We start from the raw sequence: 23,517 nt of genomic DNA, 5'->3' as shown, positions 1-23,517 counted from the left end.
CAGAGAAAGCCTGCTCACAGCAACAAGACCCAGGGCAGCCAAAATTAATTAATCAATGTTTTAAAAATATAAATAAAACAAAACACAATAAGTTGAAATTGGACACAGCTAAAGCAATACTTAGACCAAGAGAACAAACACAAAGAAACAAGAAAGAATGAAATACTAAGATGCAGTAGAGAACAACTTGGAGAATATTAACAAAATCCAAAGCTGGTTTATTGAAAGTTTCTTAAGATAGATAGACCATTATCTAACTGACAAAAAAAAAAAAAAAGAGAGAGAGAGAGAGAAACGTTACCCAAAAGCTAAAAAAGAAGCAAAACGGATAAATTATTGTAGACACAACAGATTTAAAAGATCATAAAAGGGTTAGAAGAGGTGCTGTGCTGTCCTGTGCTTAGTCGCTCAGTCGTGCCGACTCTTTGTGATCCCACGGACTGTAGTCCATCAGGCGACTCTGTCCATGGGGATTCTCCAGACAAGAATACTGGAGTGTGTTGCCATGCCCTCCTCCAGGTTATAAGAGGTATACACTGTTAAATCTGGAAACACAGATGAAACGGATAGAACACTACAAAAAGTAAAAACTGATCAGAACAGTCATCTGATAAAGGACTGAGCCACGCTGACGATGCTAAACGCTCTCTGCAAACCAGGGACAGAGGCAAATCACTTCAATGAGTACCTCCAGGGCACAGTGAAATAAGGAGTGGAAATAAACTCCACTTCTTGAAGGGGGAGTATCAAAGAATTCGTTGGCACATTTTACAACCATCACACACAATTGCATAGAAGCAGGCAAGTCACAGAAGAGGAAACCTAAAAGCCCACGGAAGGCAGTTTATAAAGATACTCAGTGTCACTGATCATCAGAAAAACAAATAAAGCAACAACGATGTCACTCCACACCTGCTGTGCTTGTTTTCCTTGTTTAGTTACTAAGTCGTGTCCGACTCTTTGAGACCGCACAGACTATAGCCCACCAGCTCCTCCGTCCATGGGATTTCCCAGGCAAGAATACTGGAGTGGGGTGCCATTTCCTTCTCCAGGGGATCTTCCTGATCCAGGGATTGAACCCATGTCTCCTGCTTGGCAGGCTGCTTACCACTGAGGCACCAGGGAAGCCCTTTATGCCCCTTAAGCAGGCAACAACAAAAACAAAGACAATTTAGAAAAGTTGGTAATGACAAATGTTGAGAAGATTGTGGGAACATAGAAACCCTCACTCATTGCTGGTGGAAGAGGAGACAGGAGCGCCATTCCGGTGTAATCTGACAGTACTTAGTCATACGAGGCAGTCACGCCTCCCCCTTGTCCCAGCCACTGCAGAGAAGCTGGTCTGAGCCCTGGGAAGGCAGCCCCGGCCCGAGACCCAGCATCCAGGGCAAAGAGAAAGTTGGGCCAGAGCTGTTCTCATGACCCGCAACAGCGTTCCACCCCGGTGCATCCTGCGTTGGACAATCCTGCTTCCCCAAGGGGCACCTTCACGGCTTACCTGGACCGCACCATCCCGTGATCTCATCCAGGTGCTGGAGGGAAACACCGTGGAGCACAAACGCCCAGGAAGGCATAACAAATCACTTCCGTGATTCGGAAGCCACAAGATGGATCGGAAAACCTCTGGTTTGCAGATCAACAGATCTGTGTTCGCTAGCATCCCCTTGGTCTCAGGCAAACTGAGCTCTCCGAGCCTCAGCTTTCCAATATTGATGGGACAAAACATTAGATGACATCTATAGCGGTGTGTGACTCCATACTAATTCTGCTGACCACATTTTTGACACTCTGGTGCTGAACGTCTGGGGACACAGGCTCCTTTTTCTTGCTGCCGTGTGGAATAGCTCTAAGCAGTTTTTCTTATGCTAAATCCAAATCTACCTTCCCTAATGTTAAAAATTTTAAATAATGTCACAATAAAATTAATAGAGAGCTTGAAGAGAAAAAATAGTTCTACACTCAGAATAAACGCATTTAGAATGAAACGATACATTTGGAATAAAACCAGTAGTTTCTGCCCTATTCCTTGCCATCTCTGAGGCCTGCTCTCCAGAGCCACAGAGCTGACGGGCCCCTCCCCCGCATTTAACTCCATATTGTAAAACAATGTGTTGCCACCGCTGTTTCTTTCTTAGGAGTTGACCTCCTGCACGAGGATCTGGCGCAGTTGAATGAACTGCCATCGTCACTCCTTCTTTCACTTCTGCTTTCAGTCTCGGAAGTATCCCCACCAGTCTCACCTTTACGGATGCCGCCCCCTCAGCTCCCTTGGCCCTCTGTGTTTCTATACTGTTGTTTTTTTTATTTTAATTCCTTTACTATCTGCTGGGTAGAAAGGGAGAAGATAAAGGCAAGATGAACTTGCCATCATTTTAAGCAGAAGCCCCATGAGAGACCTTCTTGGAACAAAACTTTACTGAAAAAAAAATTAGCCATTTCTGCATCATTTTTGGTCAGTAGTTGATTCTTGGTCATTACGTCCGAAACTGTGGTTAAATGTCTTTCGTCCTTGCTGAATATGTACATGTGACTTATTCTCCAATCTTGTTAAAACCAAAAACTTGAATTGGCTTACTGATGAAGAATTTATCTTCATCTTAAAAAAAAACAACAACAAAAATGGAACTGAACATCCCTTTAGTATTATCTGAGCTGAACAATTTCTTCTCTTACGGAACTGATTTTCAGATATGCATTTTTGGTAAGTGATTTGTTATCACTTGCATTCCACTGGAATTTAAAATCTGTAGTTTAAGAAATGAACAGCCCTATTCGAGCCCTCCGACAGCTCTTTTTGGGCTTCTCAGGTAGCACAGCAGTCAGGAACCTGCCTGCCAGTGCAGGAGACACAGGAGACTGGGGTTCCATTCCTAGCGGGGGAAGATCCCCTGGAGGAGGAAGCCAACCCACGCCAGTACTATTGCCTGGAAAATTCCATGGACAGGGGAGCCTGGTGGCTACAGTCCATGGGGTTGCAAAGAGTCAGACACGACTGAGCGTATGCACTTATTTCTTTTTAGAAGCTTCTAACGTTGGTATTTGCCAAAATCAGAGATCATTTAACTTCCTCCAGGCTAGACTTTTTAAATTCTTTTAAAATAAGGAATTGGGGTGGAAATATCAGGACCTGAATATCTCTAAGACATTTAGAGAGTTTGAGAGTTTTCTATTGCCTTTTTTTTTTTTGGCCTCACAGTGAGGCATGTGGGATCTTAGTTCCCCCACCAGAGACGGAACCCATGACACTTACAGCAGAAGCAGAGGGTCTTAACCACTGGACTGCCAGGTAAGCCCCAAGAGTTTTCTATTACTTTTTATTCTCTACCCAAAAGAATTGTTTTGCAAGAGTCAGATATTATCTCATTGGATTCAGCCCTCCCTTGGAAGAGGTTTTTTTCCTCCATATTATAGCAGACCTAAACCTTTGATCAATTTGGAGGAGAAAGTCAATTTTGTCAAACAGCTTCAGAACCAGGGGGAAGGGTCCTGGCCCTATTTATAACATCAGACGCAGAAACAGAATCTTGTTCAATCAAGACTCCTTTATTTCATTTCCGGCAGGTTAAATGGGCAAGTTGTTCTCTTCGGTTTAGTGGCAACTTTAAGCAGTAGGCAGCCACGATTTGGGGTTAAAACCTCTCACAGAAACTTTGCAAATACTACTTGGCTAGTTTATTGCAATGGCGTAGAATCGATCTTTCTGAGAAAGGTCCACGTGTATTTTTTATTTTTGGATTACAACTTTCTTTTCTTTTAATTGAAGTATAGTTGATTCACAATGTTGTGTTAGCTTCAGGTGTACAGCAAAGTGATTCTCTCTCTCACACACACACGTTTTTTTTCAGATTCTTCTCCCTTATAGGCTTTTATAAAATACTGAATCATGGTGTGCACCTTTTAAAATTCTCTTTTTTTACCTTGCTCTTGCATTTCCCAAGTTATTCTTCATAGCACTATTTGATAGCTGTGTATTCTAGTGTATGATAAGAGAAATTTTGTACAAAATTAAAGGTTATTTATAAAACAAGGGAGGAGTTTATGTAGTCTGCCCGCTGATGTCTTGACATGAAATGCCTTACAGTAACTGAATGTAAAGTAAAGGGAATTCTAGTTTTCGAACTCATTCAGAGTGGCTGTAACTTTAAGTGCAAGAAAGTCCTTGCTGTGTTAGTCACTCAGGTGTGTCCGACTCTTTGCAACCCCATGGACTATAACCCACCAGGCTCCTCTATCCATGGAATTCTCCAGGCAAGAATACTGGAGTGGGTAGCCATTCCTTTCTGCAGGGGATCTTCCCGACCCAGGGATTGAACCCAGGTCTCCTGCATTGCAGGCAGATTCTTTACCGTCTGAGCCACCAGGAAGCCCTTAGTCTAATTCAATTTCATTCAAGAGCAACAGAATTTCTGTTCCACTCATCTCCAGATGCTATTCCCAAGAATTCCACTAGGTGGTATGACGGGCCAGATGATAGGTAACAGCCATGGTTCTCAACCTTTGTAGGTATGGGAACCACCTGCCCAACTCCAGCCTCAGAGTTTCTGATTCATTAGGTCTGCAGTGTGGCCCCCAAATTTGCATTTTTACCAAGTTCCCAGGTAATATGAATGTGCTGGAAGGATATCACACTTTGGGAACACGGGATTATAGGAATCAATGTAGACCAATCCTGGGCCCGTTCACCCACAAGTCCATCCAGCTCCTCCTTCTGAGTTTATGCCAGTTCTAGACCATATGGCAGAGAAGGCAACAGCACCCCACTCCAGTACTCTTGCCTGGAAAACCCCATGGACGGAGGAGCCCGGAAGGCTGCAGTCCATGGGGTCGCTGAGGGTCGGACACAACTGAGCGACTTCACTTTCACTTTTCACTTTCCTGCATTGGAGAAGGAAATGGCAAGCCACTCCAGTGTTCTTGCCTGGAGAATCCCAGGGGCGGGGGAGTCTGGTGGGCTGCCATCTCTGGGGTCGTACAGAGTTGGACACGACTGAAGTGACTTAGCAGCAGCAGGCCATATGGGCGCAGAGAAGAGTTAGACACTTCCTGTTGGCAAGACACAGGTGGAGTCTTCTCATGGTGGAGAAAAAAGAAATTGAGAAAACAATGCCTTGTTTTTTCAGCTTAGGTTGGCACAATATTCTTCGTAAGTGTTCTTTGTTTTTCCAATTCCGTCTCAGAGTTCAAGCGGGAATTCCCCGGCAGTCCAGTGGTTAGGACTTGGAGCTTTCAATGCAGTGGCCCATGTTCAATCCCTGGTTGGGGAACTAAGATCCCACAAGCTGAGCAGCGCAGCCAGAAAAAAAGAGAGAGAGTTCAAGCTTTGTGCCCTTAAGGCTTGAATGATCAACCAGCTCGAGTCACCTCACATGGCTAAATCTGCTGAACTAGCAAAACTCAGGACTGGTTGCTCTCCTGCAAAACCTCATAGACGGAAAATTTCCTCTGTGAACTCAGAGGTCTGAAGTGAAAAAGCACGCCCGACAACCCCTCCCTGACTCCGCATCACCGAGTAACACACGAGGACAGCTGCGTCCTTAGAGTCTGGACTTGGTGCACCTGGTTGCCTTCTGAATTAGTTCCTCATTGTAAATTTCAACACATTCATTTGGGGAAACATTTTTTTGATTCATGATTGCCCACATTTTCCTATAAATACTATTAATCACCTGTTATACATCTTCAATAGGAAAAGTTTAAAGTCAGTGCTAGGCCTCCCATGGTGGCCCAGGGGTTAAGACAGCACACTTGCAACGCAGAGGGCCCAGGTTCAATCCCGAGTCGGGGAACTAAGTTCCCATGTGCCATATGGCGTGTTCAAAAAAAAAAAAAAGACATTCCTATGTATCCTGTACTGATGACAGGTTGATGGCTGGCCCTCTTCTGAAGTACTGGGACTAGACCTACTTTGACAGGCAGTGCACAGTTTGTGACATAGCATGTAAAAAAAAACCCACTCCAGGACTCTTGCTTGGAAAATTCCATGGACGGAGGAGCCTGGTAGGCTATAGTCCAAGGAATCACAAAGAGTCAGACATGACTGGGCAACTTCATCGGATCACTGGATGTTAATTAATGGGATATAAACAGTGATTGTTGAAAGGTTCACTTGACATCAATCCTTTTTATGGACAGAAAATTTCAATGCATGTCTTGGGTTGAATTCTTACTTCTAAATTAGTGATGCCTGGATCACTGAAATTTTATTTGTGACTATAACGCATCTCAATGTTTCCCAAGTTTTTGAAAATGTAAAAAAAAATAGATGGGTAAAAGAGGAAAATAGAATTCAGAAGAAATACAAATAAGCGCACATAAAAATATCTGGGGACTTTCCTGACAGTCCAGTGGTTAAGACTTTGCCTCTCAATGCAGCAGGTGTGGGTTTGGGCCCTGGTCGATGAGCTAAGACCCCACATGCCTCGTGGTCAAAAAAAACAGAACATAAACAACAGAAGCAGTATTGTACAAAATTCCATAAAGACTTAAAAATATATATATATATATCTCTCCATATGTTAAAGAAATGACGAAATTAAAGCAACCTTGAGATACCTTCTCTGTACCTCCTGAATTGGCCAAAGTTTAAAGTAACTACTCAGCACTGACGATGCTGTGTTGAAACAGGTACACTCAATCTGGCGAGGTGACAACGCCCTTTAACCCATGCGGAAAGCATATGACAAACGCGAAGCAAAAACCATAGAACTGTTACTTCCTGGAAACAGAAGAGGTTTCTGGGGAGCCAGAAATACTCTTCTTGACTTGGAGAGTGGTTATACAGCTGTTCCCTCTATAATGATTCAATAAATGGTGTGTTTTATGCCCTCTTCCATGTCTGTAACAACAATAATAAAAAAAGAAAAGTTTCCTTTGCTTTTACCAATAAGTCATGTATTAGGAACCTGTTCTAAGGAAATCATGCACAAAGGGATTCTCTGTAGAATTATCTAAAAAGCAAAATTGGAAACGACCCAATTATCCACCCAAACAGGAATGGTTTAGCAAATTACATGTAATAAAGGAATATTACAAAGTATTATGGTAATTGCAAAGACTCAGAGCACAATTCCGACAGCACAATACAAAATAATGTTTCGTGATTACGTAAATCTACACATATATGCGTAAGATTAAAAGAGTAAAGATCATTATGATAAATGAGTCTGAGCAATTTTCTCCAAAAGTTTCTGTTGGTGGATGAGCTTTGCCACAGAGAAAAGAACACGTCGTTAAAATGCAAAGGAGAGGAACATCACACTGGCAAGGACTCCCCATGTCTAACCACAGAGTGGTCATCAAACGTCCTGCTCTGCTGTACTCAGAGCACTTTGGATGTTTATAGAATATGGCAGAACCACATACCCTACGTTCACAGCAGTACTGCTCACAACAGCCAAGACGTGCGAACAACCCAAATGTCCACTGATGGACGAAAGGATAAAGATGTGGCAGACGCCCACAATGGAATACCACACAGCCATACAAAAGAATGCAGTCATCATTTTAGCCACCACACGGATGGGCCTAGAGACTATCATAGTAAGTGAAGAAGTCAGAGAGAGAAAGACAAGTACCCTGTGATATCACTTATCTGGCAAATGTAAAATACAACACAAAAGAACTTATGTACGAGACAGAAGCACACTCATAAGGAGAACAGACTCATGGCTGCCAGGGGCAGTGGGATGGGAGAAGGATGAACTGGGGGTTTGGGATGAGTAGATGCCAACCATTATACACAGAGGAGACACAAAACAAGGTCTTGTTGTTGAGCACAGGAAACACTCAACCTCCTGTGATAAACTGTAATGGGAGAGAATATGGGAAAATGTATATATATGTATAACTGAATCACTTTTCTGTGCAGCAGAAATTAGTACAACACTGTAAACCAACTGCACGTTAATAATAAACGAAAAAGAACACGGCAGAGCAGGAAGCCTGAAGAGGGAGGGCTGTGTGTACCTGCTCTTCCACTTAACCTCAGTGCTCCGACATCTTCAAGTTATCTCCCTCCATAACACATAGCCCCTGAGATAATGCATGAAATTTATTAAAATATTAACCGTACTGAGCATCACATAAGAACTCAATCTTAAATTGTTGCTGGAGAGCCAAAGCATTCACCTAAATTTTAAAAAATGTACAGATCAAGGGTAAAAGCTAATGGTTTGCCAACTGCAAAAGGTACCACGTGATGAACTGCCAAATGAACTGCACAAGCACTCGGGAACAAAACACTGAGTCAGGCCCAGTGGGGGGATGCTGGTCAGCAGACTAACCATAATGGGAGGCCAATGGGACCCTACAGGCTGGCCTGAGGACGGGTGGGAACGGCACAGAGGGCTTCCCCACGAGGACGCGGGAAGATCCAAGCTGCACAGACAGGCAAAGAGCGAGCAAGGACTGTGTGAAGAGATGAGCTGGACTCACACTACATTGACAGACCTAGACACCTCTGGCTGATAACAGGGAGTCACAAGGTTGTTGGATGGAGCTACCCAGGAGGCTCAGTGGTAAAGAATTCGTCTGCCAACATGGAAGACCCAGGTTCGATCCCTGGACTGGGAAGATCCCCTGGGGAAGGAAATGGAAACCCACTCCAGTATTCTTGCCTGGAGAATCCCACGGACAGAGGAGCCTGGTGGTGAAAGGTTGTTGTTCAATCACGCAAAGACACCGGGATTCTTGGCCCCTGGAGAAGGATTCAATCCGGGGCCAGAGACGAGGCTTGATCGCTCAGAGCTTTTGTGTAATAAAGTTTTATTAAAGTATAACGGAGATAGAAAAAGCTTCTGACATAGGCATCAGAAGGGGGTAGAAAGAGTACCCGCTTGCTAGTGTTAACAATGAAGTTACATAATCCAAAGACTATCTGGAGGTTGTAAAGACCTCATCAGACCTACTCCCATAATTTACGTTTTAAGATAACACTGTCCTCAGGCGAGATGCATCCTTGTAAAGACCAGGTCTACTCCCATAATCAACATTTTAAGATAACAGAAGGTTGAATCCAGAGACTGTCCTTAGGCAGGATACATTTTTGTTATATAATCCTAAGGAATGTGGAGAAAGAAAAAAACTTTGTCCTTTCTTCCTCCTTGAGAATTCCAGACCCCTCTCTCCTTGGCGACCCCTAGACTCGTTATCAACCTGCCTAGGAACTGACTCTCGCAGTGGTGGCGGTGGACGGTGAGGGTGGGGGTGGGGGAGTCCTGCAAGAGCAGTCGGACATGACTTAGCGACTGTACAAGGCTGCTGGACAGAGGAGACACGGGCTCCAAGGAGTGGTGGGGGAAATGCCCCAGCAGCAGAGTCCATGGTGGCTCGGGAGGGGCACACGAGCAGTGAGGGGGCTGGGCAGGGGCCCAGGTCTGGACTGAAGAAACTGAAGTAGGGAGAGAATGGGAAGAGAAGCAAGAAAAGGTAGGAGAAACCCGTGTCTGTGAATGCTGAGCACCAGGCCTCATTCCCCCCACTTACTACTCCTGGAAGCAACCAGCCACCCTTTCAAGCCTCAACCTCCCACCTGTGAAACACAAGGGCCCTCGCATGGCCCTGCTGGGGGCTAGGCACGGGGCCATGTATGGTGACGGGCCCAAGCCTCAACCTCCCACCTGTGAAACACAAGGGCCCCGCATGGCCCTGCTGGGGGCTAGGCACAGGGCCATGTACGGGGACGGGCCCTAGGCAGTTACATCAAGTAGAAAGGACAAGCCAACCTGGGGACGCACTGATCCTCAGGTGGGCTCAGAGGAGCCAGAGAGGATTCCCAGGTCCGGACCTGCATCAAGACACCGTCCTCCCCATTTCCATCTATTCACGAAGGTCGCCAAAATCCTTCCCTGCACTTTGCTTTTAAATTTATTTCCACTCTTGGGCCTCGTTCAGAGATCATCACGTTGTTGGACTGACATTCTAGAACGTACAGAAACCGTAGCAGAACAGAGTCGCTTTAGATCATTCGAGGAACAGTTCATTTCAAACACACTTGCTTTTGAAAAGCTTCCTTGGAATTGGCCAGGGCGGGCTGCGGGACAAGCAAGCAGTCTTCATGGCAGAACGCAATTTTTAAGGAAACGCAGCTTTATTTCTTTCAAGTACAAACAGTAACTCAGGCTTGGCGAACCAAATGTTGCCTGGTCAAGGGAACCTGCTTTCATGTATGGAGACAAATGATTGCTAGTTAGCACAATCACTCACGGGTGAAGAATGCTTCTGTGACGCACGAAAGTAACTTCTCATCTTACAGAGACATGTTGCTCCGCAGTCATTCCACTATTTGCTTAAGCAATCCCTTCTGCCCCGCCCCAGACAGCGCCAAAACAAACTTCACCTCACTCCGCCGAGATCACAACACACATCAAATAAGTGAAACAAAAGTTCCACGCTGCCATAGGTGCTGGGTTGGTGAGAACAGCCTGTTTCAACCTGAGCATTCTCATCAAGAGAACTAAGTCTAAATGAATGAAATGTGTCTGTTCACAATGTCAGTATACGGACACCAACAGCGGTGAGCTTTTTTCATCTGAATTAATAAATTTCCAGGTTTAAATATGCAAAAACACATTTTTATTTGAGTACATTCATGAAGAGTAGAAGTTAGCTGGGTTTCTTAAGCTGCAATCATTAAGTATGTTCACACTAGTCAAGACTGTAATACAAGTTTTACGCAACAGGGGAGACTGGAAACACATTCAAACAACTTGAGAGCAAAACCCCTTTTTGCACCGAGCGTGGTCATTCAGCCCGATCAGGCTGAAGGAATGGTGCAAAGATAACTGGTAATCCATTTGATGATTTATCCTGAAATCAATTTCCTAGAGTAAGCATAAGGAGCTGCAGATCAGGACACAAAGGTGCCTGGCAGGCATTTCTGTCAAGAGTGCTAACCTGTCCCCTCCGTCAGACACTCTATCTAGGGACTGCAGAATTCTCAAGAGGGTCTTGGTCATCTTAAACATCTTGGCAAGCACCAGCATAAGCAGGCAGGAAGGCTGTGTCCAGGGGATGGACCTGGGGCCTCTCCCCTGTGCCAACAACCCTATGGGCGGAAGGCAAAGGGGAGAGTGCGCCCTGGCCCAGGCTGCCTCCCGGGACAGCAGTCTGACTACACACTTCCCTACAAACACTGGCAAGCGGTTGGGACACCAGGGCCCGGCAGAGGCCCAGACGAGGAGGCGCGGAGAGCTAGGAGCGGAACGGTGGGGAGACCCGTCTCTAGGCACCCCGGAAGCCGGGGCAATGACCACGGCTTCAGGCCGTTGGCTGGGTTTGGCCAAAGCAACGTGTCAAGCCGGGCTCCACTCTCCTCAGCCACTTCTGCTCAGTTGAAACGCCTCACCTGACAGAAACAATTTCTTCATGACTAATGTAATACTGTTTGCAGAAGTTATTTCTTTTCTCCCTAAGATGTTTTACAAATGCAGAGCAGTAAACACTCTCCTGAGAGCAAATACTAGCATGATCATGTAATCCTCACTCATGTTTTCCTGAGCATTTCCAATGGCCAGAACAGAGCAACTTTGAACTATGAAAAAGGAGGTGCACACCTTAAAACCCAACAGCAGTATTCCACTTCTCCCACTTAAAAGCCATTCAAACATGGGCACTTCCTGTGGGACTTGTTCAAAGTCGAGCCCCTCCCCTGGAGGAAGTCTTTCTTCCTACTTCTCCGATGGGTCTAAGAGGTCAGGTGAAACCCAGCTGTGACATCACTTACAGTCTTCAAATAATGGGGCCTGCTGGGGGAACCAGTTTCCTTTGGAATGGGAACCAACTCTGCTGAGACCTCACACCCCCTCAGCTCTCTCGGGCCCCATCCTCCCCCCAGAGCCCCAGGTTCTTATGTGTCCCTCCACAGACCCGAGCAGAGAGCCACCCCACCTTCCACCACACTAGGGTCACTGGAGAAATCCAAAGCTCGTGAAGAAAGACGGAGTCTATCTGCTCATGACCTGAGAATGTTTCAGAAAAGAGAATACTCCAAAGAGAAGAGGCAAAGGCAAAGCCCTAGCGTCCGCGCTACGGAAGCAGACGTCGGTGCGCGGGAAAGAGCGCCCCAACTCTGTGAGAGGAGCCTGAGTCCCCCGTCCACTGCGCTCACCAACTCCCCACCTCGCTTTACTTTTTTCCAAAGGATGAGTCAGTTTTCCATTTTTATAGAAGCTGCTGTTGTTCAGTAGCTAAGTCGTGTCCACCTCTTTGCCACGCCACGGACTGCAGTACACCAGGTTCCTCTGTCCTCCACTATCTCCCAGAGTTTGCTCAAAATCATGTCCACTGAGTTAGTGAGGCTATCAAACTATCTCTTCAGCCCCCTTTTCCTTTTGCCTTCAATCTTTCTCAACATCAGGGTCTTCTCTTAACGAGTTGCCTCTTTGCATTGGGTGGCCAAAGTATTGGAGCCTCAGCTTCAGCATCAGTCTTTCCAATGAATATTCAGGGTTGATTTCCTTTAGGACTGACGGACCTCCTTGCTATCCAAGGGACTGCAAGAGTCTTCTCCATCGCCACAATTCAAAGCATCGGTTCTCCGGTGCTCAGCCTTATTTCTGGTCCGACTCTCGCATCTGTACGTGACTACTGGAAAACCACCGCTTTGACTCTGGTCCGCAATACTATGTGAAGAGGGGTGAAGGCAGGACTCCGAGCACTGCGCTGCCTTGATGGTAACTTTGGTATTCACCACTGAAGAGTGGAAGGAGACGTGCCATACAAGCTTCAGGGCTGTCATTTCCAAGTTTTCCCCACAGATGACTATGTAACCACGTGCTCTTTAAAGCAAGTGTATGTATGTTGGAAGGTGAGGTGGGGCTACGGGTGATCATCAGATCTGTGATCTCAGTTCCACGCTCCAGGTGGATGAAATGAGAAAAGTCATTTCCCCTCACCGTGGCCCAAAGCCTCCTGAGGTTCCTGAGCAATAGAGTCCAGCTTTGAACCTAGTCCCATTTCTTAAAAGGACCAAGCAGCGCTCACCCACAGAAATCAATGTGAGATGGATGTGGGGCGTGAAGATCTTGTTCTTTCCCCTGATTTCCTCAGAGTCTCGGCATGGATATTACCTAAATGCACCCTTGGAACCAACTGTCAATTCTCTAAAACCCTGACTTTGCAGCATTCAGAGGTCCGTTGTCAGGCTCTAGGGTGATAGGATTTGGGAGAGCAGCGTCCCCCCTGTACTTTGAATCATTCTCAGCTCTGCCAGCAACCTTTTTCCTACCTGAAAAATGGGTTAATATCAAAATTAACAAGAAGAAGGAATCCCTCATATTCCCAGGCAGAGCCTCCCACTCAGGTTCCAGCTCTTAAATTCATCTTCTAACTATTAATACTTTCCTGTGGGTCTGTGAATGAAACAACCCCCCCCCCCCCGAATCCTCTGTCACACAATGGGGAACTCCTGAATTCTTCCCAACACTTGTTCCCTCGACTTCCTCCCTAACGTTTGTGACAATTACATTAAAACACTGCCCCTGCTGAATCACAGCATCGTCTAGTCTGCAGGAACGAGAAGGTGGGGAATGGAGCTGGCAGCCTGAAGACTCGCTGTGTTACTGGCCCACTGTATTTTACTCCAAGCCACTGTCCACATCTTTAAAATTAGGGAATTACAAATATAGTTCTGGATGCCTACCTCCGGCTGAAAAGTCAGAAGACCTGCGCCAACACCGGGCTTATTCCTGCCTGACGCTCAGGGCTCTGAAACTGCCCTGCAGACGCGCGTCCCTCGGTACAGCGCCTTCCTGCCCAGAGCGCTGCGCTCACTCACGCTATCTGCATGGCTCCCCGGGCCTGCGAGTCTGCAAACCCTCATCTAGCGCAATTCCTTCCTTTTCAACAGAAAGTTAGCCTGCCTGAGGCTACATGTCAAGATAGAGACAGAGGAGGAAGGAGAGTCAGGGTCAGGGGTCTTTCTCTCTGATCTGGCACCCTGCTTCTTCAGAGAACCCCGACTCCTCTCAGCACTTCTTCCACCAACTGCTTACATTTTTTAAAGTGGACTGTGTTAACATTTTCCACATTCCCTTTTATCCATTCTTTTTTTGCATGTTTGATTTCCTTAGAGATGACAACTTTGTATCAGTGATTTCATTTGCAGATTATCTCCAAATGCCAAGAAACAACGAATTAGCAGTCAGACAAAACTGAAGCACCAACTTCTGCACAGCTTGGCAGACACAGGACCAGAGAGAATCCCAGAAATCAAACGACAGCCTAACAACTAGCTATACAGACAGGAAACGGGGCCGAGAACGACACTCCTGGGCTGAGGGTTCCTGGGTAGCACGGCCAGGGTTCGGTCTGCCAGCCTGGCGCCTTCCACTGCACCATGGCACCGCTACGCAGTCATGGCGGTGGCAGGTGACCCAGGGCCAGCCTGTTCCACAGAAACAAAGACTACGGAACTTTGTGCAGCTCAGACATGGCCAATCCTGGCTCTGACAAGAACTAGGGTTCAAAGTGTGTCACAAACCATCAATCTATAGAACTGCATTTGCACTGCAGACACATTCTCTTTAGAACTGGTGTTGGCGGAGAGCATGAATGTCACAGGACTTGGTGGTCTCTACAACACGGGCTATTGTAAACGCTGAGCCCGCGTGAGAAAAGTTGCTGTAACAACATCATAGCACCTTTGCTTCAATTTCAACAGAGAAAAAGGCAATGGTAAAAAGCTTTAATCACAGACTGTGTTTTTATAGGCAACCAATTAGCAGATTAATGAGCCACTTAAATTTCTTTACTCAAAATCAATATTCAAGAAAGATGAACCCCAGATGCAGCCTCTCACACTGACCCACAAACTAAGGACAAATGGACCAGCGGTGCACCCCGCCAGCCTGCTGTGCTGTGTGTCAACAGAACGAGCCCCCGCCCCAAGCCCTGGCCCCCGCAAACAGATACATGATTGTGCACTGCGCGATGATACCATGAGGTGAGAACTTTGGTTCATGCAGTCGGCTACCACAGAGGCTGCACCCCAAACCCGCAGCCCCGGCACCCGAAGTCAGCGGGCGGAGCGGCTCACAGTGTCAGCCGTGCTCCTTCCACAACACCAGGTGGATGCTGTGGTCGGGCATGCTGGTGGCGAAGACCAAGCCCGTGTCGTTGTGCCCATCCAGTCCGTTCAGCCAGGATGCTTCGCCTGCCAGGAAGCTGGAGCCCCTCTTGGATTTCCTGTACTCGGGGAGAGGCCAGCGGCTAATCAGGCTCTCTGTCCGCAAGTCCAGGATATACAGGTAGCGGTTGTCAAACAGCAGGGCAAAGATGTCTCCAAAGCCAAGCAAGGCCAGGTTTGCTATCTCAGGAGTCTTGATGACCCTGCAAGGATGAGAGTTAAGAGACGTGAACCAGGCATGAAGGCCACTGTGCATCTGTTATGCTGCTGTAATCTTTTCTGGAGACATTTAAGACCAATACAGGGAATCTCCTGGTGGTCCAGTGGTGAGGGCTCCGAGATGCCACTGCAGGGGGCGCAGGTTCGATACTCAGTCGGGAAGTGAGATCCTCCATCCTGTGAGCAGTGCAGTCAAAGAAAAAAACAATACAAAATTCAAGCAAATTTAAAACTAAATGAACTTTCTTATAAAAAGGAAAATATGAAGACATAAAACTCACCCTACTTTGGAAAAAAGGTGTGGGAAAAAAACCCTTCATAATAACATAACACAGGCATATAAGGAAACAAACATTTATAAAAGCATAAAATGCCCATCTAAGCTGGAAAGGATCTTTCAGATTATCTCATTTAATATTTTCATTTCTAAGATGTGAAAACTGAAGTACAGCCAGGGTAAATACTCTGGCTAAGGCTTTACAACTAGCTAGTTACTAGTCAGAAGGAGAGTCTAACATTCCATTCTTACCGTTGGGTAAAAACTGCTATACATCATCCCCATCCCTTGCTTCCTGAACCCCTCAGATATCAGAATCTGAGGATGCTCGCGTCCCTTGGATAGAACGGCACAGTACGGCTAGCCCTCCACGGCCGTGGATGCAGAGCACACAGATGTGGAGGGCAGACTGCACTGGCCGAGGGGAACCCCCCAAGCCCAGAAAGAAGGCGGAAAATCAAGTGATTTGGTGCTGCTCTGCTCTGCAGGCAGCAAACACAGGTTCCGCTCAAAACAGTCAGAGGCTGAAAATATAAAGTTTCCCAAATAATTTATAAACGTTTAATAATAACAGATTCGTAGTAAGTTAGAGAAAACTGGGAGAGCAGGGAGGACAGCTTTAACCTTCTCAGGCTGGCAGTTCATAAAACACTGATGACAAAGGCACAAGCGGGGAGAGACCGTGCGGAAGAGGCACAGGAATGAAAACAGCAGCTCTCAGTCTCTGCACGCTCAGTAAGGTGACACGCCAGTGTTCTCTTCAGAAGCGCTGGGAAAAGAGCGACAAGACAGAGCTGTGCAAACTGCTGCGCCTGTCCGCCTGAGCCCAGGTGACATCCCGTCTGCTCTACATCTAAACAAGGACACCAGCAAGGAGTGTGCGCGCAGACGTTAACCAGAGGAAATGGAGAGAATCACCACAGTCATCACCTTTCGATAGTGAAGGATCCATGAGAGGCCCCGCACGACGGGCTCCAGCAGGGAGGTCAAAGGGAAAGAGCGTACACAGAATCGGACTCCAGTCTGGGACCAGGAAGGGAGGGGGACTCAGCATGAAGACAAAGACCTGTTCCTCACACTCCTCAGGTCCAAAACTAAACTTCGTAGCCAAACCGGCTTCTCTTTGTTTCCTTGCTTGCTCATTCACCCAGACACTCAAGACAGGAAATGTGGCAGTCATCCAACTCTAAACCCACAAATCCAACCACCAAGGTCTACTGGTTTTACCTCCTAAATTTTCCTCTGAGTTATTCACTGCGACCTCAACTGCCACAGCTCTGATCTAGGACATCACCTGTTGCCTGCACTACCGCCCAGGGTTTTCAGCTGGTCTCCCCACTCTGCTTTTGGACACTGTCAATCATTTAACCTCACACTTAAATTTACACCTATTACCACCTGATTCGAACTTTCAACCCCTTTCCTGGCTCCCACTGTCCTCCCATCTGCCACACTGGCCTTTCAGTCACGCAGGTGCACCGGGCTCCGGTGGGTCCTGGGCCTTTCAGCAGGCTGCACGCTCGGTCTACCGTGATCCTCACGGCACACTCACACCCCTAGCACTTAGCTAGATGCATCTCCTCACCCTTAACGGCTTGGCCTGACCCTCCTCCTCAAAGAAGCTTTCCTTTACTTCTCAAACTAGGCAGAGTCTCAGAGTACCCCATTCCATGTTGCTCTTCTCCCAACCATTAAAACATCTGCATGTAGTCAGCTGTTTATTGCTTTTTGGAACTTTCTGAAAATTAAAAAAAATTTTCCATCCTCGGTTGAATCTGTGGGTGCAAAACCCATGGCCAACTGTACTTGAATTTCTTACTTTGCAAAGAATCAAGTTCTTTCAAAAGTTCCTGTTTGTATATCCAAACAGCAAAAACTAACAGAACTTTCGTCTGGAATCTGGACTCCACCTGCCATTCTTACAGGAGAAAAGCAGGTGCAGGATTCAATGAAACCTTTATAGACTTCAAGCATGAGAAAGATTACAACACCTATCTTCCACCCTGCCTCAGCACCCCTCTCTTCCAAACTTTAATTCAAACAAAAATATTAGTAAACTACCAAAGACCTGACTTCCCCATGGTGACTACAGTCGTCTCTGGGGGGACCTGGCTGCGGAGCCCTCTCAGATACCAAATGCATGGGGGCTCAAGTCCTTTGTGCAGAAAGGTGCAGTATCTGCATATAACCTACATATCCGCCCATGTATTTCAATTCACCTCTAGATTGCTTGTACCTAATACAATGTAAATACTATGAAAATAGCTGCTGATGCATGGCAAATTCAAAACTTTGCTCTTTGGAACTTTTTGAAAATTAAAAAAATTTTCCATCCTCAGTTGGTTGAATCTGTGGGTGCAAAACCCATGGCCAACTGTACTTGAATTTCTTACTTTGCAAAGAATCAAGTTCTTTCAAAAGTTCCTTCTCTCTGGCTTGCTGCTACCTTGGGCATATGTCTACTGGATGATCCAGCCATGGACGGATGCACGGATGGAGGTGGGGTGGGTGCTGGGCTAGGGTGAGTTGTGGGATGTTCGGCCAGGCCCCTAACCTCTCTCAGCTTCAGTTCCCCAACCTGTAAAATGAAGAGCTTGGACCAATGTTTTCTAGGATCTGTTCCGTCAGGGTGCAATTATCAATTATTTCTAGAAATTATTCTGATAGCTTGGAAATCTAACTGGTTAGAAAAAAAAAAAAAAGTAGCAGTGTATGTCTGACTCCAGGAAGACAGTGATGAGGCTGTAACTTTACGACCAAAGATGGGCCGTCAGCTGCTGGCCGGCAGGATCAGATCCCATTCGAGTTGACCTCTAAACAGTCACACGTAAAAACAATGAAGATAAAGTGTTCAATTTTTGTCTCCAGGCAGTCCTTTCTGAAGCACACTGAGTGAGTGAGTGAGTGAAGTCGCTCAGTCGTGTCCGACTCCTTGCAACCCCATGTACTACAGCCTATCAGGCTCCTCCGTCCATGGGATTTTCCAGGCAAGAGTGCTGGAGTGGATTGCCATTTCCTTTTCCAGGGGATCTTCCAGACTCAGGAATCAAACTCGGGTCTCCCGCATTGCAGGCAGACGCTTTACCATCTGAGCCACCAGGGAAGCACGATATGGAACACTAATTCTGTGGGCTGTCAATAGGCATGCCTCCAAGCAAGGGCACCATGCCAATGTGTGGGAGGTACAGTAGGTTAAACAAATTAAAACAGGTTTCTTTACGTAGGACTTCTCAGAAGTATTAATAACACAGACTGTCAGGTCCTGAGCTAGATCCCCATTCAGTTCAGTTGCTCAGTTGTGTCCAACTCTTTGCGACCCCATGAACTGCAGCACGCCAGGCCACCCTGTCCATCATCAACTCCCGGAGCTTGCTCAAACTCATGTCCATTGAGTCAGTGATGCCATCCAACCGTCTCATCCTCTGTCATCCCCTTCTCCTCCTGCCTTCAATCTTTCCCAGCAGCAGGGTCTTTTCAAATGAGTCAGCTCTTTCTATCATGTTGCCAAAGTACTGGAGCTTGAGCTTCAGCATCAGTCCTTCCAATGAATATTCAGGACTGATTTCATTTAGGACTGATCCTCATTAGAGGCAATTAATTTAATCTCTACAGGTGAGACAACTGAGGCACAGAGAGGTTAAGAAACTTACAGAACTAGGTCTTAAAGCAAGGTTTATTTATCACCAAAGTCGGTTCTCTTCATCACCACACAGCACTGGCTTCCCCCAGCCTCCAATACGCTACCATACACTGCCGTCTCCAGAGGGGTCTATGCAGTGAATCACAAAACTGTCCACAGGCCTCTATTTCGGTGAAGAGAAAGCCCGCAGGCTGTAACATTCTCTAAGTACCTCTGTCTTTCTACTAGTCAAAAGAAGGTCACTTGATTCCTTAATGCACAGTTTCAAATGACCAGGAAGTAGAACTTAAAATATTACAACTAGAGGAAATCTGAAAGATCTTTTCATCCAAACTCTTCCATTTTCCAGAAAAACTGGCAGGAGAATCCAGACATTGTGAAAGGGGAAGTTAACTCAGAGTTAAGAAGTGGGATTGGGCTTGTCTGGTGGTGCAGTGGCAAAGAATCCACCTGCCAATGCAGAAGACTCAAGAGACACGGGTTTGATTCTTGGGTGGGGAAGATCCCTTGGAGGAGGAAATGACAACCCACTTCAGTATTCCTGCCTGGAGAATTCCATGGACAGAGGAGCCTGGTGGGCTATGTATGGTCCATGGGTCTCAAAGAGTCAGATGTGACTGAGCACACAGCACATAAGAGGAATTAGAAGCTAGAGTCTCTACGTTCTAACATATACCTCTTTCTAATTTAATTACTGCCTGTAAAATATTTTTGTTTGAGATTTTCAGCACAGATGATGTGAGTAAACATTTCCCCAAAGCAAGTTATTAACTAGTTTATCCAAATACTGTTTTGTCTTTATTAATAAACTGCAACAGACTATTAACAGTAAAGGCCCAAGGAAATATTACCTGAGAATATCATAACTGGCAAAGTCCCACTGGTAGAGGCCCAGTGCTGAACTACAGACAATGTATTTGCCATCAAAATGAAGTCTTGGCTGCAGGCAGATACTTCTGTCCTCAGAGACAGACAGCGTCTTTAAGCACTTACAGTTAATTTCTCTCCCAATTGGCCAAATCTACAGATAAAACAAAGTTAGGAAAGATGATAGATCGCATCACCAGAGAAAAACCCGTTTTTAAACAATGTGGCTTGTGTCTGCTTAAGTTAGAAACAAACTGAAGTGAACTGGAGACACCACAGGCTTCACAGCTGAGGCAGGGGCTCAAATTCTTATTTGGCACCTATGTGTTGTGTAATCTTGTGTAAAATATTCAACCTCTTCTGAACCCAAGTTCCTGCAATGAAGACAGTGCCTACCATATGGAACATCTTAGAAGATGAAATAAAAATATATGCCGGAGTGCTCTGCAAACTTTTTGCAAATTGCTTTTATTATTATACAAATAGATGTTTATGTTTTCATACTTCATATCTAAGAATGGAGGAGGGCAGGAGATACATGTCTTAAGAAAATGGTAAGAATGCACTGAAGATATTTTTCTGTGGATTTTTCCCCCTTCATTTATAAATCAGAGTTAGAAACTGCCTAGAGCACAGAGAAAATGAATTAATTCTCTTTCCAATGGGTTTAAGAGGGCTTAGACTAAAGACATTCCTGCCTCCCTTGAAATATTTCCCTGTACCACACTCTTTCATGAAGCAAATTAATCAAGGGAAAAAAACCTCACCTTGATCTCATATTTGTCTGCACTTAAGAGGATGTAGTCTCCAGGGCTGTGCAAGAGAGACTTGACTTTGCACTTCTGCAAGACCACCTAGAAATAATACATATCCATGTTATAGAAAGACGCTTTTAGTACTACATACATCCCTTTTAAGTGAAATATGAAAAAGAGCTTCAAATGATATGGTATGTGGGTAATCTATAACTCTATGTTAACTATAACTCAAGTTAACCTTTACTAAGAGTTTTATTATAACTAGATTCTCTAGGCTACCAGCAGGATCCAAAAGTGTCTAATATTGGCAGCATTTACTCTTAGCTTTGGTCTGGAAGCAGACATTAGGACTGATTTTTAAAATCAGAAAATGTGACGTCATAAAATGATAAGGAATAGGAAATTAAAAAATCCATACACATAATAGGTACAAATGACCTGTTTTCGTAAGTACGTGCGTCATAAAGAGAAAAGACATTCTACTTGCGACCAGAATCTGTCTTATGCTGACTCTGCAACCTTGGGCAGGACCATCTAAATTCTTCATCTCTGTTTCCTCATCTTTAAAAACAGAGGTTGGGGGCACCTATTATCTCAGATAATCGCCCTGAAAATGAAATAGAACAATGAAAATGAATGTAATAGAAGCTAAAATCCCATGAGCACTTGGGATAATCTGTAAACACTAGGTTCTGGTTATTTTAGCATTAAATCAGCATGAAGTGAGAAGGGACGCCAGGCTCACTCACTCAGAAGCCTGGGCTGCAGATACAAATGAAATTTGCGGGGAGCTGTCCCATCACCTCATTTAATGTTCACAAGAACACTCAGCAGATGATGAAACTCAGGCCCTGAAGGGAAGAGTCACTTGTCTAGACATTATAGTCAGGTCCTAGCTCCAAATCCACTGTTTTTTAACTAACACTAAATTGTCTTATGTAACTTTTCTATTTAAAACTGAATGTGCCCAGTACAGATGTGTCTTTCCAGTCTTTGTCTTAATTGTGGTAAAATACACAGAACATAAAATGCAGAATCGTAACCATTTTCCAGTATGCAGTTCAGTGGTGTTACTGGTCTTCTCACACAGTCACCCGCCCCACCCAATCTAAAAGCCACTGGTCATCTTTCTCCTTTGTCCCCGTAAGCTCAGCTGGCTTTGCCTCAAAGACACAGCCTCCGCATGTGTCCTTCTCTGTCCTTGGCGCCATCCAAGTCCAAGCCAGGGGTCTCTTTTGCTTTTGCTGCAAAAGCCTAACTGGCCACCGAGCATCCGCTTGTGCCCCATTTGTGCCCCACTCGAATTCATTCTTTCACTCAGCAATTATTTTCTTAAAACATGAATCACACCAGACTCTTGCTCAGAACTCATCGATGGCTTGCTACTACACTTAGAATCATACAGAATCCTTAATAAGGTCTGGTAAAGCACACCGGACGGCTCCCGCTCCCACACCTCCCCCAACTGCAGCTCGGCTCCGCTGGTCTTCCAGGGCATCAGGTTATCAAAAGTTCTGGGTTCTTTCCCACTGCAGGGCCTGTGCACACACCGCACCCTCTGAAACACTCCTCTACTCTGTACACAGCTACCTCCAATTTATTCTTCATATTTGGCCCCTTTTCCAAAAGCTTTCCCTCAATCAAACTGAATCAGACAACCTCCTAGACTTTCTCAGAGAACACCACACTCCTCCATAAGCACGTAATGCAATTTGAGATTATGTATTTATTTGTGAAATTACTGAGTAATAACTATTTCCCCTACTAGACTAACACTCGTGTTAGGCCTGGGTCTACTTTGCTCACTCATATATACTCAGCCCCTCACAGAACAGCACGGTAGGCTCAAGAAGTGTTTCTCCATGGCATTTCCATTAACATGGCTTTTGATATTCACAGCAATTCTTTTCTCTAAAACTAGAAAATATCACAATATTCTTTGAAAGATGCTGTAAATTTTTGTTTCACTTCTTGCAAGATTTTCTCTTAGCAAAATGTCCTTGAGGTCCATCCATTTTATCATAAATCGTAAGATTTCATTTTTTTATGGCTGAATAATATTTCAATATACATATACATCCATCCATCAATGAACAACTCTGGTTGTTTCTGTATCTTGACTATTACAGATAATACTGCAGTGAACATGCGGATGCATGCATCTTTCTGAGTTTTCCAATTTCTTTGGATAGATACCCAGAAGGGGAATTGCTGGATCATGTGGAAGTTCTATTTCTCATTTTTTGAGGAACCTCCAAACTGTTTTTCACAGTGGCCGCACCAATCTACATTCCCCAAAAGTGAATAAAGTTCCTTTTTTCTCCACAACCTCACCAACAATGTGCTATTTCTTGTCTTTTTGGTAATAGCCATTCCAACTGGTATGAGGTGGTGTCTCATTTTGGTTCCGATTCACATTTGCATTATCCTGATGATTATGTTGAACATCTTTTCATTTACTTGTTAGTCGCTGTTTTCATTTATCTATACCTCTTCTTTGGGAAAATGTCTGTTCAGATCTTCTGCCCATTTTTTAATTAGACTGTTTGGTTTTTTGCTCTTAAGTTGTATGATTTATCTATTCTGGATATTAGCCCACGACCTATGATTTGTAAATATTTTCTCCCATTCA

The 23,517-nt window shown here is 45.3% G+C and overlaps 1 protein-coding gene across 6 annotated transcripts in view; it reads right to left on the bottom strand.

The window, feature by feature from the left end:
* Window positions 1–10,065: 10,065 nt before the first annotated feature.
* The window catches only part of FBXW2 (F-box and WD repeat domain containing 2), a 31,310-nt gene continuing 17,858 nt past the window's right edge, over window positions 10,066–23,517 (bottom strand). For 5 of the 6 annotated variants that reach the window (XM_070374999.1, XM_005889483.3, XM_070374998.1 and 2 more), the window contains 3 exons: window positions 20,895–20,981; window positions 20,112–20,281; window positions 10,066–15,327 (listed from right to left, as the gene is read on the bottom strand). In XM_070374999.1, coding sequence (XP_070231100.1) covers window positions 15,039–15,327; window positions 20,112–20,281; window positions 20,895–20,981 — 546 coding nt within the window. In that variant the 3' untranslated portion in view covers window positions 10,066–15,038. The other variant, XM_070375001.1, reaches the window with a different exon arrangement.

The sequence above is a fragment of the Bos mutus genome, chromosome 8 (assembly GCF_027580195.1).
Source record: "Bos mutus isolate GX-2022 chromosome 8, NWIPB_WYAK_1.1, whole genome shotgun sequence".
NCBI lineage: Eukaryota > Metazoa > Chordata > Mammalia > Artiodactyla > Bovidae > Bos > Bos mutus.
The sequence above is the reverse complement of the archived record's forward strand: the minus strand, read 5'-3'. Positions and strand labels throughout refer to the sequence as shown.